Source organism: Crocodylus siamensis, chromosome 5 (genome assembly GCF_052110815.1).
Source record: "Crocodylus siamensis isolate JL-2025a chromosome 5, ASM5211081v1, whole genome shotgun sequence".
NCBI lineage: Eukaryota > Metazoa > Chordata > Crocodylia > Crocodylidae > Crocodylus > Crocodylus siamensis.
The window spans coordinates 76,610,603-76,625,006 of record NC_143399.1 but is presented as its reverse complement, the minus strand read 5'-3'; the positions used below and the strand labels follow the sequence as shown (position 1 = coordinate 76,625,006).

The 14,404-nt window shown below is 45.5% G+C and overlaps 1 protein-coding gene across 1 annotated transcript in view; it reads left to right on the top strand.

Annotated features, from left to right (window-relative positions):
- The first annotated feature begins 383 nt into the window (after window positions 1-383).
- Window positions 384-14,404, top strand: part of BAG1 (BAG cochaperone 1) — a 33,663-nt gene continuing 19,642 nt past the window's right edge. Inside the window, exons 1-5 of the mRNA XM_090049194.1 lie at window positions 384-1,217; window positions 6,187-6,315; window positions 7,879-7,961; window positions 8,681-8,794; window positions 11,201-11,308. Coding sequence (XP_089905320.1) covers window positions 1,175-1,217; window positions 6,187-6,315; window positions 7,879-7,961; window positions 8,681-8,794; window positions 11,201-11,308 — 477 coding nt within the window. The 5' untranslated portion in view covers window positions 384-1,174. The remainder of the gene's footprint in view (window positions 1,218-6,186; window positions 6,316-7,878; window positions 7,962-8,680; window positions 8,795-11,200; window positions 11,309-14,404) is intronic.

Here is a 14,404-nt window from a genome sequence, read left to right as displayed (position 1 = left end):
CACTGGCCCCAGTGGCTGGGAGAATGAGACTACTCCCAAACTGGTCACCTGTATTAATGATACTACTACTGATACTACTATTGCGTTGCCAAGTCTTGAGACAGGCTCTTGGTTTTTGTTTTTTGTTTTTACTCACCACTGGCAGCCAAACAGTTTTGCATTTGAATCGAGAACAAAAGCATACCAATGTTTGTAAAGGAACTGAGAGCTATTTATGTCTAATAAAGCTATTTTTCCAAAGCACATTTTAGAACACCTCCCTCCTTAATAGAGTGAAGAATCGGTTGGACCAAGGGAATGATGCCATAAAAGACTGTACTGTATAGTCCCAGCCTGGTTGGCAGGGTTTGCAGGAGCTGGAAAACTTAGACTTTAGTGTCCAGGTCTACTAAAAGGAGGTGGAACTGCAATAAAAATCTGCTGCCAGGGGCCTTTTATAGCGGAGACAAGTTGCAGAAAACGGTTTAGGACGGGCCTCGCCGTGGCTGCGGGACAGGAGCTAGTTCCTGCGCCTCTGCGGGTGGTGGACCCTGAGGGGAGGGTGGCAGCTGGGCATGTCCTGAGAGACCCGGCAGCGGCTGATTTTAAAACATCTCTTTATAAACTCCCCGAGAGGCGGTTTGGGGAGCAGACGGTGGGACCCGCGGGTGTCCGCTGTCATTTCAGTCAGGGTAAGGGAGGGAGGCTGCGTTTGCCGACGGCAGCCCTGGAACAGCCGAGCAGCGGGCGGGGCGGCTGCGGGGAGACCGGACGCGCCGCCGCCTTCCGTGGAACTAGTCGGATTGTTCGTCACTAGAGTGCGTGCGCCTGACGTCACTGCAACGTGCAGAGTCATTCGCATGCGTGCGTGACGATCCTTCCGCTCAGCCCTTCGCTTTGCCCGGCCCCCCCGCTCCCCGGTAGGCCTGCGGCTGGGGCCCCTCGTGCCTAAGCGCCTTTCCCCGCGTAGCGAGCAGCGAAGTAGGGCGCGGCCCCGGGGTGCTCGGGAAACCCCATTCGTCACCGGCCACGGGACGCGGCGGCCAGTAGGCTGGGGGAGGAAAGGGTGTGACGTGATTTCGGTATATCTCCTCCCGGACAGCAGCGAGTTCCCTTGGTATACATCACATCCGTTTCCGGTGCGCCTCGGAAGTGCTTGGCGGCGGCTCCCCGCAGAGGCGGCGCTGGGTTGAAGATGGCGACGCCCGGGACCCCGGTCACCGTTACAGTCACCTACAGTAAGCGGCGGCCGGGGCCGTCGGGCGGCGCGGGGCGGCCCAGCCCGTTGCGGCGCATTGCTGGCGGCGCGGCCCAGGCCTGGCGCCGCCCCCTCCCCTTCCCCCATGTCCGGGGCCCGTTTCCTCGTTACGCCCCGCCCCGACCTGCTTGCCTCCTCCTCCCCGCCACTCGCGGAGCCTGTTCTCCGCCTCCTGGTACCCGGGCAGTGTCCGCCGCGCGGCGGGGAGAGCAGAGCTGGGCACGTCCCCTTCAGTTTGATCATGTGCTGGAGCAGGGGTGCCCACCTGCTTGGCTGTGCGAACCGTTGGGCCATACAGGTGCTCCCCACCTCGCTGCCCTGCCTGTGTGGGGGTGGCTTCCTGTGCCATTGCGTGGCACAGAGCTCCCCCCTCGCCTGTAGCTCTCTACAGGTTGCCCTGTGGCACTGGTGGTCGGCTCCCCTGATACCACAGGTGGCAGCACCCTACCCTGGTCGCTGGGGCAGACAGCAGAAGCTGGGGGAAAGAAGGGGAGCCAGAGTAATAGGAGCAGCAGGCGCTGGGTTGGAGCCCAGGGGCTGTGTGCTAACCCATCACTGGTCACAGGCAGCCTGTGGGCCACTAGGTGGACAGTCTGTGTTGAAGAACACTTGAAACTTGGTAGAGGGCAACCTGGGCTCAAGGGTCTGCCCTTTGTCATCTCCAGGAAAGTTCGCTCGATTCTGGCCCAATTAAAAGCCTTTAAAAGGGGGATGGCTTTTTTTGTAAAGTAGAGACTGCTTAAACATTAGCGGTTACATTCTGCAGAGACTGCTAGAGCAGAGTGTGTGGTAGCCTGAAGCTGAGCAAGACTGTCTTCCTGATTGCTGTTATGAGCTATGCTGTGCCTGAGTACTTGGATTGTTTCCTATACTCTCAATCATCCTGTCCACCTTTAACCCCAAGTATCATGGGGGAGGAAGGTGTTGGTTTAAAGAAAGGGGAGTCAAATCTATGGAATGTGTCAGGGGCACAGAAAAGAGCAATCTGGAACAAGGAGCTTGAAGAGGAGACTAGTGGGCATGGTGGGGAAACATGAACATGTGACAGATTTCTGCCATTTAAACATTTTTTGTACCTTTCAAGAAATCTTGTAGACTCTATGGATTCCAAATAACATTCTAAATATCAACTGGCTGCAATCTGATCCTAGGTAGTTAGAGTAGTGCGTCTCTAGGATGGAGTAATGAAGTAATATAGACTCAAATCAAAATAGCTAGGGTGCTTTGAGAAAGGGTAGGGAGTCTGTTATTTTACCCTTTCAGCAAACAGAAGGCCCTTGAGTGGAAAGAAAAAACAAACAATTGTGAAAAACAGCCATCAGGAAGGAATTCCAGCATCCTTTCCACCTGGAAAATGGACCTGGCTTCTTACCTGAGAATTTCTCCTGGATAAATGGAGGAGGAAGCATCTTTCATACTGGATTGTACCTAACCAACTTAGTCTTTGGGCTGCTGAGTGTCTGGTAAAAGGACTGTGTGAAAGAGTGTGTATCTGGAATGTGTACATAAGTGAGAGAGGACATAGGTTGAAGTGAACAACTTACAAAGTACTTTAGAAAACAAAGTACGAGCATAGTGCATAAACTGTCTTGTAATTTATAGAACTAAGGGTATCTGTTTGCATTTATTCAAATTAAAATTCACAAGAAATTACACAGATATGTATATATTCAGTTAATATTTTGAAAACTGCTAATATGTTTTTCCACTTTTCGGTGTTTTTTATCATTAGGAAGCAAACTAATGAACAGAAGTGGTCCAGTTTTAAAAACATGAAGTATTTCACCTAGTCACTTCACTTCACTGCAGTCCATTTTTATTCAGAATGAAGTTTTTATTATGTTCATTTAGTCAATTTGATATATAGTGTTTTATGGATTGGTAGCAGTTTTTAAATTGACTGCATTTTTTCACAGTAAATCACAGTTTGGCCATTTTGCAGCCCTATTTTCTTCTTGCCATAAATGCACCTCTAAAACTTTTACATGGATTGGAAAATATCTAGTTTTGACAGCCTGAAAACATGTGCTCATAAAATGGGCAAAAAACCAGTTTGTAGCAAGGAAAGTAAGTATGCAAAAATAAAACTTATGTCACTGGATTCCACTGATATACCAACACAGTTTTGAGTGGTAAAGTAAAATACCAGAAGTTACTAGTTTTTCATTTGAGAGTGTTTCTTGTTTTTGTAATTTTTCCTGATCTTAAGATAGTATGTCACATGACTGCTGACAATCTGAAATTCCTTTTAAAATACATATCTAGGACTCTTCCTTGCAGAGAGAAATCTACATATGTAAACTCCCAAATTAGAGACCTATCGATGGAAAGAGTGTGATGTTCTTTTCTTCCACAAACCTTCACCTGATCACAGAAAACACGGAGATGGTTTTCTGTTAGGCCTGCCTTGTACCATGTCCCCACTCCCTGTGGACCTTTTCAGATGGATAGCAGGCACAGGACTCTACCTACCTTAGATCTATTGTGTAAAGGGAGCTTTGGGTATAGAGGAGGAGGGAATATTGTATCTTTTTCATCTTCCTGTGAATATACTGATGATTGCAGGAAGTGAGAATTTTCAGTGGGTGGTAGGTAGCTTGAGCCATCCTGTGATCATCAGTTGACTCTTAACTGCTGAGGAGCCTACTTAAACAGCCAGGAGACTATGAATATAATAGGGGTACACGGTTCGAGATTTTTTTGTGGCCTATATTAATAACCAATTTTTAAGGAGGTATATTGGCCGATACCAGTCTGATTTCTGATACCCAGCCTGGCAGCTTGAAGAGCTGCCTCCAACTGATAAGTCTGGTGTGATGGGAGAGAAGGGGTGTGGTGGGGCAAAGCAAGGCCCCTGCGGTGAAGGAGGCATGGGGCTGGAGCACGGGCTGGGACAGGTTCTGCCCAGCCAGAGCAGGACATCTGCAGAGGCACGGGGAAGGGTGGAGGGGGGCAGCTCCCAGAGCTGCACACTGCTTGTGTGAGAGCTGTTGGTCTGGCTGCTCATCCGGCGCTTGCCTGCTGTTCTGGCAGTTCCTGCCACTCGTCCAGGAAGTCACTGGGAATGGGGGAGAGCATGTGCCCCCGGCTCTGCGTCAGGTGGACTAGAACTGGTGCTGCCCCAAGCTCTTCCTGGTGGGGTGGGGTGGGGCTGTGCTGGGAAGGGGCTAAGGTGAATTTGTGGCTGCAGCCCTCTTGTAGGTCCCCTCCTAGTGCTGCCCCACCCTGCTTGGCGAAGCCCTGGTCTCAGCCCACGGAGATCTGGGGGCACATGCCCTCTTGGACAAGTGGCAGGAGCACCAGCAGGAGCTGCTGGATGAGCAGGGAAGAGTCAGACAAGCCACTGGACCAGCAACTCCCGCATGAGCAGCGCGCAGCGATGAGCGTTGCAGGCCCCCTGGATGAGCCATGGTGCCGTCCTGCTGTCCTACACCGCTTACGCCAGCCCTTGCCCCTCCCCCACTCCTCCCTTACCATGTGAGGCCTTGATCTGATGGCCACCTATAAGTTTATCGGGGTGGCCACCAGGATCTGGGGGAACGTTTGTTCACCAGAGCGCCCCAAGGGATGACGAGGTCGAATGGTCACAAACTCCTGCAAGACCGTTTCAGGCTGGACATAAGGAAGAATTCCTTTACTGTCCGAGCCCCCAAGGTCTGGAGCAGTCTGCCATCGGCGGTGGTTCAAGCACCTACATTGAACACCTTCAAGAGTAAATTGGATGCTTATCTTGCTGGGATCCTATAACCCCAGCTGACTTCCTGCCCTTTGGGCAGGGGGCTGGACTCGATGATCTCCCGAGGTCCCTTCCAGCCCTGATGTCTATGAAATCTGCTCCCCCTGTGCCCCTTCCTTTTCCTCCCCCCTCCCCTTCCACCATACCAGACTTACCAGCTGGAGGCAGCTCTCCACATTGCCGGGCTGTGGTCCTTGCTGCCTGTGCTATGCTGCAGCTGGACACATGCGCAGATTGTTTATTGGTGAAATTGTCGGCCTAATACAGCTAATTTACAATGTAGTAAATTTTCTTTATATTGGTGCCGATCCGATATCGGGCCAGTGTATCTGTGCACCTCTAGAATTTAATCTTCTGAGGCTTTGGGTAGGGGCTTGGAAAATCTGAGGACTGCAGGAAGCTTGTGGAAACCTCAGTGAAATTCACATGGTTGGCACCTGGAGGTTGTCATGGGAGCCAAGTGGCTGGGAAGCAGGCAGGCTGTCAATTGGCAGTTAGCAACTGGTGAAAAGAAGCAGCCACCACAGACGGCTGGGGTGGGTTCTAGCCCCAGGAGAATACCTCCCCTACCCTCCCAATCAGCTGATTAATGGGGTGGACATTTTGTGTGGTGGAAACCCTCTCAGTTCCAACTGCAAGAGAACAGCCTCTGCTTCTTGCACTTCAGGCCAACTCAGAGGAGTATGGGGGGGAGGTGAGCACATTCTGCTGCAGTTTCAAGGCTCAGGGACTTTAAGAATTGCACTCCTGTTCTTCAGAAGCAAACATATTCAGGAGAAGTGATTTTAAGGACCCATTAAGATTGTTAGAGTAAGACTCCCTTTACTGTACGCAGATGTGGAGATGTCCAAACATTCAGGGCTGTTTTGTAAGGGGGTGGAAGGGAATGAAATGTAGCAAGAGACTTTTCACCATTTGGAAAAAAAAAGTGAGTGTTTCCTACTCCTAGTGTGTTCTGGTCTGTTTGATCAAACCTTCCGTCCTTCAGATGACCTTGAGTTACCAGGAACAGAATGCCTTTTCTGTAGAGCCTAGGGTCATTTTAAACAGAGGAAATTCCCACACACAACTGTATTAGGTTGCAGTTGAGCTGTAGGCATTTCTTAGTGGTTTGAGTTAATATTGTCTTTCAAGTTCGTTACAAGTAAATGTTGGAGATTTGATTTGTCCTTGTATTTTCTTATACTTTGTTGTTGTTTTCTATTTCTCCCAGGTAATGAAAAGCACAGTATTCAGGTTGCTTCTCAACAGGAAGAGAGTGAACCAACACTGCGTGACATGGCCCTACTTATTGAACAAGTCACTGGGGTTCCAGTTCCTTTTCAGAAAATAATATATAAAGGTAACTAACCTGGAAAATATTTCTTGTAGGTATCCTACATAGAGTATCACATTCTGTTCTCATGCAGATGAGGATTCATTTATCTGTCTCTGAAAAATTACCTTTTTAATTTTTTTAATCCAGTAGTATGGTTTATTTTAAAAAGAATTACTGCACAATATTAAAATAAATTAATAAAACAATAATGACCCAAATCCACAGAAAAGACTCGGGCTCCTAAACTGGCATTTAGAGTATGGGCAGTTGAACAAAAAGAGTACTTTTTATCAGTTTTGTGTATTGATGTCAGTTGTACCAGGATCAGAAGTAGACAGTTGTATGGGTGTTTTGGGATAGTTCACATAGCAGGCAGATACCACCGTGCCTTGCTACTAGGGGTTGGGAGAAAGTAATAACCTGTTTGCTTTTAGCAAATGGCTATCATGGAATGGATGCAGAGAGATGATACTTAAATTGGATTAAGATTTAAATTGCATATTATCCCTGATTCTGTCGGGGGAGATTCCTACTGGGTTAGCTGAAGTAATCTTGCTTTAGGAGTTTGCATCATCTGTCCATCACTTCTTTTACAATGCTGTAATGCTCGCTACACCAGTGTAAATGTGTTGTCTCTCCAGGCCCTTGGAGTTTAAGCACCTAGGTCTGAGATGCTTAGAATCCTCACCTAGATGTTTTAGTTTCTGGTTTTCACTGCTCAGGTTCCCCAGAATCTGGAGTTCTACTTATGTGCATGACCAGAACTGTCTTCATATTGGTCTTATGCTTGAGTTAATTTGGGATCTCTAAGCTGGTCATTTTACTACCAAAATTCCACAAGGGACCTAATCCAGTAGTTGTGCCTATACTGTGACAGTGCTGAGTTCCTCACAAAACAGAAGTCATAGCCACTTCCATTTAGAAACTGGCTGATGGAGAGTGATGAGGGGGAAGAGGTGAGTTGAGTGCCTTACCACTAGACTATGGATTGGCACCTCTTCTCTCTGGCTCAGGGAATCTTGAAACCTTTGCTGCAGGGTAAGAAGGTCCCAGGTAGATATCTCCACTAGGCTTATACTCTAATGACAGGTTTATTGTACAAAAGGGAGGTGTACTTACCACCTCCTTCTCTGGGGAATATGTATTGAAAGAAAACAGTGAGCTTACTCTTTTTCCAGAAAGGATGCCCAAGTTGCCCAACTCCAGGAAGGGGTTGCAGGCTGTGAATCCTGATCTAAGTTAGGCGATTATGCCTTTGACAGGGGTTGGCTTCAGACTTGTTCCTCTTCAGCAGTCCCTCTTGATCATCTTAGATGTTCATTCACACAGTGGTTGTGGAGAATCCCATTCTCGGAGGCTGAATTCTCCCCATACGGCTATGTAACTCAGGACTGGACATTCCATTTTAAGGGCTTAAGAACCCAAACCCCTTTATGGATATAGCCCAAAGTGTTTGGGCATCTTGCTGTAAAGCCATTTTTAACTAGTATGTTGTGTTTTGAAGATGGCTTATAGTAAAAAAAAAAAAAAAAAATAACAAAACACCCCAAATCAATACCTAAAGATATCTACTACTTTTTTCCTTAGGAAAGTCCTTGAAGGAAATGGAACAGCCGTTGTCAGCACTTGGAGTTAGAAGTGGTTGCAAAGTCATGTTGATTGGGAAAAGGGTAAGTGTCACTTTATGCTCTCTCTTCCTATATTATCTCAATATCTTTTCATAATTCTATTTAGACAATCACCAGTTAAGGTGAATCTGCTCTAAATGAGCAAAAGAGTGATAAAAGTGAGGCTAATGCATGAGTTACCAGAGTGTACAACCATCCTGTGCATTTCTGAGGTTACATTCTCTGGTTAGTTCCTGTCTAATTAGTCACCTGCCGTTATCCCCACTTCTTTTGTATTGCTGCACTCTTACCCATGTTACTGTTCAGAGATAAAGAGCAAAAAGCTTTAGCTGTTGGGTTGCCCACCAGATATTTGATGAGGTGACATGCAACTGTCTGCTGATATCACGTGTAGAGGGTAGGATAATGTATTTTGACAATAAGCAAGTTAAATTGTTCCCATAAGGCACTAATATTAATAAAACTGCTTTTCAATTGTTAGTTGGTCTTCCTTCATGTTTGTCTCTCATTGTATTTATATGTCACTTTCATTTGTGAATATATTCATTGTTGAGCATAAGAAACTTAGGTAACATATTTAACTGCATAGTAAAATACCAGTTGAATGACGCTTAGCTGTGACGGTACCTGAAGTCCAGTATTTGTTATAAAAGCTTGAGTATTAGTTTGTACATTTAGTATTATCATTTGTCCCAGATAGATTTGCTACTTTATTGACTTTAAGGTAAATAATAAATGGTTTGACCTTTTTTAATACACAGAATAGTCCAGAAGAAGAGGCTGAATTAAAGAAATTAAAGGATTTGGAGAAGTCAGTGGAGCAAATAGCTAGTAAATTAGAAGAAATTAATAAAGAATTCATAGGTATCCAGAAGGTAGGTATGCTCCCTGTCTTTCTCTCTCCTATATTCGTGCAGTAGGGTTTTACATATAATCTTTACTTCAAGAATAGCTACCACAGAAGGCGTGTCATATATTCAGTGGTATTTAGGCTGCAACTTACAGTTTTACAGGTGACATGTAAAAGGTTTACTAGATACTATGTTGATTTACACATTTCTGAAAGAAGGAAAAATGTATGTGTTTTAAAGAAACTGTGTCCTTTAGATCCAGAGAAATATACTTAATAATACTTATCCTTACATACTGGTTTTTACTCATTGCAGATTTCCTTTGCCTATGAGTGACAGCACACATACAATAAAGAAAGGGAATGAATATATGGATTGAGAACTGACTGATTCTTTCTCGAAGTCACTTGTGACATCATTTACTGGCAAAGAACCTAGGAACTCTGAATGGCAGGAAATTATTCAGATTTCTTAAGGTTTTAAGGAGGGCAGCTATTGTCTTAAATTTGGTTGACTTTAAGTATGCTATTAGGAAATGACTCAAGTCTTATTGTTTGTATTACATTAGTCCTAGAACCCTAACTCAGATTCAGTCTTCATTGTGCTTAAAACTATATAGATTTCATAGACATTAGGGCTGGAAGGGACCTCGAAGATCATCAAGTCCAGGCCCTACCCCAGGAGCAGGAAGTCGGGTAGGGTCAAAGGATCCCAGCAAGATAAGCATTCAAACATTTCTTAAATGAGTCCAGAGTAGGTGCCTGCACCACTTCTGGAGGGAGTCTATTCCTGGTCTTGAGGGCTCGGACCATAAAGAAATTTTTTCTTATGTCCATTCTAAAACGGTCTTGTAGGAGTTTATGACCGTTGGCTCTTGTTTTTCCTTGGGGTGCTCTGGTGAACATATAGACACGTAGTAAGAGGCAGTGCATGCTACAAGGAGCTTATAGTTTAAACAGACAAGATGAACAAAGGGCAGATTCTTGTGTAATAATAAAAGTGTGTTCAGAACCCTCTCTTTAATTAGTTGACACCGGTTTGCAGTAATGCCTTGTAAAATCATCAGCTGCTTACCAGCAGTATTTCTCCTACACTGGATTTGGATGACCCTCCCTTTAACAGCAACATTTGTGTAAGAGCAATGTAACACCATGGCCCCGACATGTTAGTCCTAACGGGTGTGGACAGTCTTTTTAACTCATGTTGCTTGTACTTGGGGCAGAAGTGGCAAATGACTGAGAACACTAATGGGTCAGTTTGCCAGCTTTAAAAAAAAAAAAAAAGGTGCCATGACCCCAAATGGGTCGTAGATCCCATGGAGCCCCTAATTTCTCTGAGGCTGCAATTTTCTCGTATGGCTTTCATGTTAATATGGAGTAGGGCCTTAACAAGCTTCAGTTGCTCTACTGTCTCTGCCTGCAATTACCCCATAGTGATTGACAGCTTAACCCAGGGAACTTTAGCTCTGTTTCATTCAGGGTAAGCTACCCTGGGTTTAAAATGGATAGAATTACAGTTCCATGGAGCTGCTGAAACATAGTAAATATCCATCCCTGTTAACTGCAGGCACAGAAATAGCTGTAACTGTGAATGGGGTTGTCAGCAGAAAACATGTGGGAACCACTGGGTTAATTCCTAGAGTAGTGGGAGGATTTATGTCCAACTCCACTGTTAATGTTTTGGAGAATCCACAGTCACTCAAGAAAGGCTGAGGCAAATTGTCAGGGACCAAACCTGGGATGTAGAAGTGGCTCCAGGAAGCTGGAGAGGGTGTTCAGAAACTGGGGAGCAAGCACCAGAAAAACTCAGTCTTGGAAGAAGAACTGGAGTTGGAGGGGTTCTTCCCATCTGCAGGAGTCCACCTTCCAACTCAAGAAGGTTGGGTACAGCATTTGGGTTGGTTCCCTAGATGTCACTCTGGTTTTCAGCAGGTCCTATAAACCCTGTCTGTAGGACTTATCTCCAAGGCTGTTGGTAATGTTTTGGGGAATGATGTAGCTGTATCATTTCACTGCACTCCACAAATGTGCTCTTTTGTAAAACATTTTTTTTTGGCAGGTTACTGCTTTATGAATGCAGTGGAAGCTATGTTATTGTTAGTGCTTTGTATCATATATTTATTCTTTTTTCTGATTTTGAGATGTCTAGGGGGACACAAACTGTATTGAATTAATGTTTTAAAAGGATAACAAGGAAATAAAAACCTGGTTAACTGTATTTTGGGCCTGTACTTTCCCTTTCTACTTTTAAAAATATCACTTTTAAGGTATTTATTAAATAAATTGAAAAATAAATTGAGTTATGGGATCAGAACCCTTTCGCATAGTATCTAAAGAAATATTTTCCCCCAGAATGAATTAAATTAAAATATTGAAGAGTAGCACATACCATCTGTGGAATAGGTTGTAAGTAATTTCTCTTTTCATACAGGGCTTTCTAGCAAAGGATCTTCAAGCTGAGGCTCTGAAACAACTGGAAAAGAGGATAAAGGGAACTGCTGAGCAGTTCATGAAGATCCTAGAACAGATAGATGCCATTGTGAGTAAATAATTGATGAAAGGGTTGTATGTTTCTTAAAACAAATGTTTAGGCCTCCTCCACACATGCAGGTAAACATGCGATTGGATCTAAATGCATGATCCACACAGTCATGCTTCCTGCCATGCCAGACATTCATGACTGGAAGCATGAATGTGGGATTGCACGTTAGATCCAATCCTGCCTTATCGCTGGTGTAGAGGAAGCCTGATCCTGGGCTCCCCCTGCGTTGACAAGAAGCAGGCTCCAACAGCTGGGATCCCTCTTCGGAGCTGTCAGCTGTCAGACCACATGCAGCTGGGACCGAGAGCCCTGTCAGCTTCAGGACCCTCAGCCCCATGGCTGTGGGGTGCTGCTGCAGTCTCCCAGCAGCAGACTGCCTACATGTAAAAATTAAAGCAGGATAGAAACTGGCTAATATTTTACACATTTTCAAGCAATAGCTGTAGCTGGTTGGACCTTTTTAAGGTGCAGTAGTTAATTTGCATGTGTAACCAGTCTAAATTTATTGTGCTATTAACCAGGTAGTTGAGCAATAGATATAACTTGTTGAGGGAGCTTTAATATAGCTGTAAAGTTGAGGTAATGTTGTAGCTGTTATGGCCCAGGAAAAATGCAGGAGGCAAGGATTTTTGTGGGTGATTCTTTTTTTATAGTTTTTGTAGTTGGGAGGGATCAAGCTTTCAGGTCTGGAGAAAGGTGCTTCATACCCCAACGCTTGTTTGTATCCTATACGCTTTGTCCAATAAAAGACATCACCCACAAAAATCCTTGCCTCTCACTGGATTTGTGGTGATTATTTAATGTATTTTGTGTGATATTTGAAAGTCCAAACAGAAAATTAACTTGTTTTTCAGAAACAACAAAACCAATTGGTTTGCTCGCCTTTCTTCAGTATCCAATGTTTGTCACTGTAGTGCCTCCAAATGGCATCTTCATATTGGTATGTGCAACAGGGAGCCTGGGGCTCCTGTTTCTTTAAGGGAAAGACTGCAGCAGAAAGAGCCCCAGGCAGTTGAACAGGAGTAAGCTGCAGGAGGGAAGCCAGAAAAGAAACAACTGCAAGCTAGACAGTAAGCTGTCCATACAGGTGAGGAAGCATACCTGCAGCCAGTTAAGAGAACACCTGCCTGGAAGGGGGATGAACCTAGGGGATATAAGCCTGAATCCCTGAGGCAGAGGGGCACTGTATCCCTGAACTCTGCCCAGAGAAGAGCTCCTGCCAGTTCAGGCTGGTGGGGAGTGGGAACTGCAGGCCATGTCAGATGCTCCCAGGGCAGAAAGAGCCAGAGAATGGGAGGGAGGCCTGGAAGTGAGATTATGACTCTGAAGGGGGACTTTGAGTTAAAGCAGTTGTTTGGATTTTTGTTCTGACTTAGATCAGTGGACTGTGTATGGCTGATAAGGTAGGAAAGGAGGCACAGGGGTACCTGATGGGGCTTGCTGTTGAGCCCTGCCAAGCCTGAGGCCAAGAAATCCAGGACCTGAACCAAGAGGGCCAACAGAGGCAGTCTGAGGTCAAGAGGGCCAGAGCCTGAGCCCAGAGGGGGCAGTAGGGTGGCTAGGGGCCATCGAGAGCCGGAGACTGAAAGGCCAGGCCAGAGACACCAAGCTTACATTACTTGTCTACAGCCAGAGGTACCTGTAGGTTAAGGCTAACAAGGCTGAAGCGTATACAAAGGAGTAACTGGTGAGACTAACATCTGTGAGGCATGGCTATGGGAGCAGCAGGAGGCACGATTAAAAGCGGTCCATTTGGGCCATAGGGGGTGGCCACTGGCTCACAGTGCCAGTTAAGCACAGTTGGGTTTGCCAGGGTGGAAAAGACACCTGTGAAGAACTGTATGTTTTTGCCTAGTGACAGAGGGCCCAGCAATCATGAGAAATGAGTCAGGCTAGGCAAAGCACCAGTGAGGGCACTCTGGGTCTCAAGTATTCAAGGCACTTTATGTCCTATTAGTATTCAAGGAACATCAAGGTGTGGTAGGTGAGATAAACAGTAGGATCTATGTAGAGGACCTACAATGCAGGCAGGATTAGGGTGGCTCTAGGGTGTGCCGTGGCTGTGACCAGGGCCTGTTGTGCTACAGTATCTATGGCAGCTCTTATTTTTACATGGTGACACTACTGCCTGTGTGCATCTCTGGGCACCACATTTGGCTGTAGCATATTAAGTCCACATATAATAAGTATTCTGTACTCATGTGTTACAATTTTAATTTGTCCTGACAACAAAGCCCACTATATTAAACTACTTTACAGTAACAATAAGAGTATGACAAAACAGGAGGACACTTCTCTTCTTAATGCCATCCAAGGGCCAAGGAAGGCACACATGTGGATGACTTCAGCTTGGTCATACATGGGTTGTGATATTTTTGTTTGATGTCTGCATATGAATGATTGTTTGTTTGTTTGTTTGTTTTTTAACTTTATCAAGGTCTAGCTTAGTGCCTCTCAGCCACCAGTGAACTATAACTAGACAGTACCCTCATTAGTGGTATCTCTTTCCCTTTTACACACAGGGTGAATGAGGTATTGTGTAGGTCAAGCAACCTGCTCAAGAGTACATGGGAACACTGGCTGAGCAGCATATTTAGTGCAGATCTCCTGAGTTCAGTTATATCACCCTTTTTGGTATCCTACCTATTAGATCATCCTTCTGTCAGGGAAAGTTTCCTTTCATAGGCTTATTGGAGAGCAGGATTGGAAGGGACAACATGAGGTCATCCAGCTCAGCCTGCTGCTTGTGGCAGAGATAGCTTAGTAAGGGATGGTCCTACCAAGTGCCTGTCTAATTTGCCTTTGAAAATTTCCAGGGATGAACATGCCACAGCTTCTCTAGGTAGCCTGTTACAATACTTGGCCATCTTTGTAGTCAGAAAATTTACTCTAATTTCCACCCTGAATTTCCTTTGCTGCACCTCAAGGCCATTGTTCCTCATCTTGTCCCTTACAGCCACAAAGAAAAGCCTATCTCTGTCCTCTGTAATTGCCCTTCAGGTATTTGAACTGTTGTCAAATCCCCCTCCCCCCATCTTCTCTTCTCCAAACTAAACAGCCCTAGCTCTTTTTTAGCATTTCCTCATATGTCTT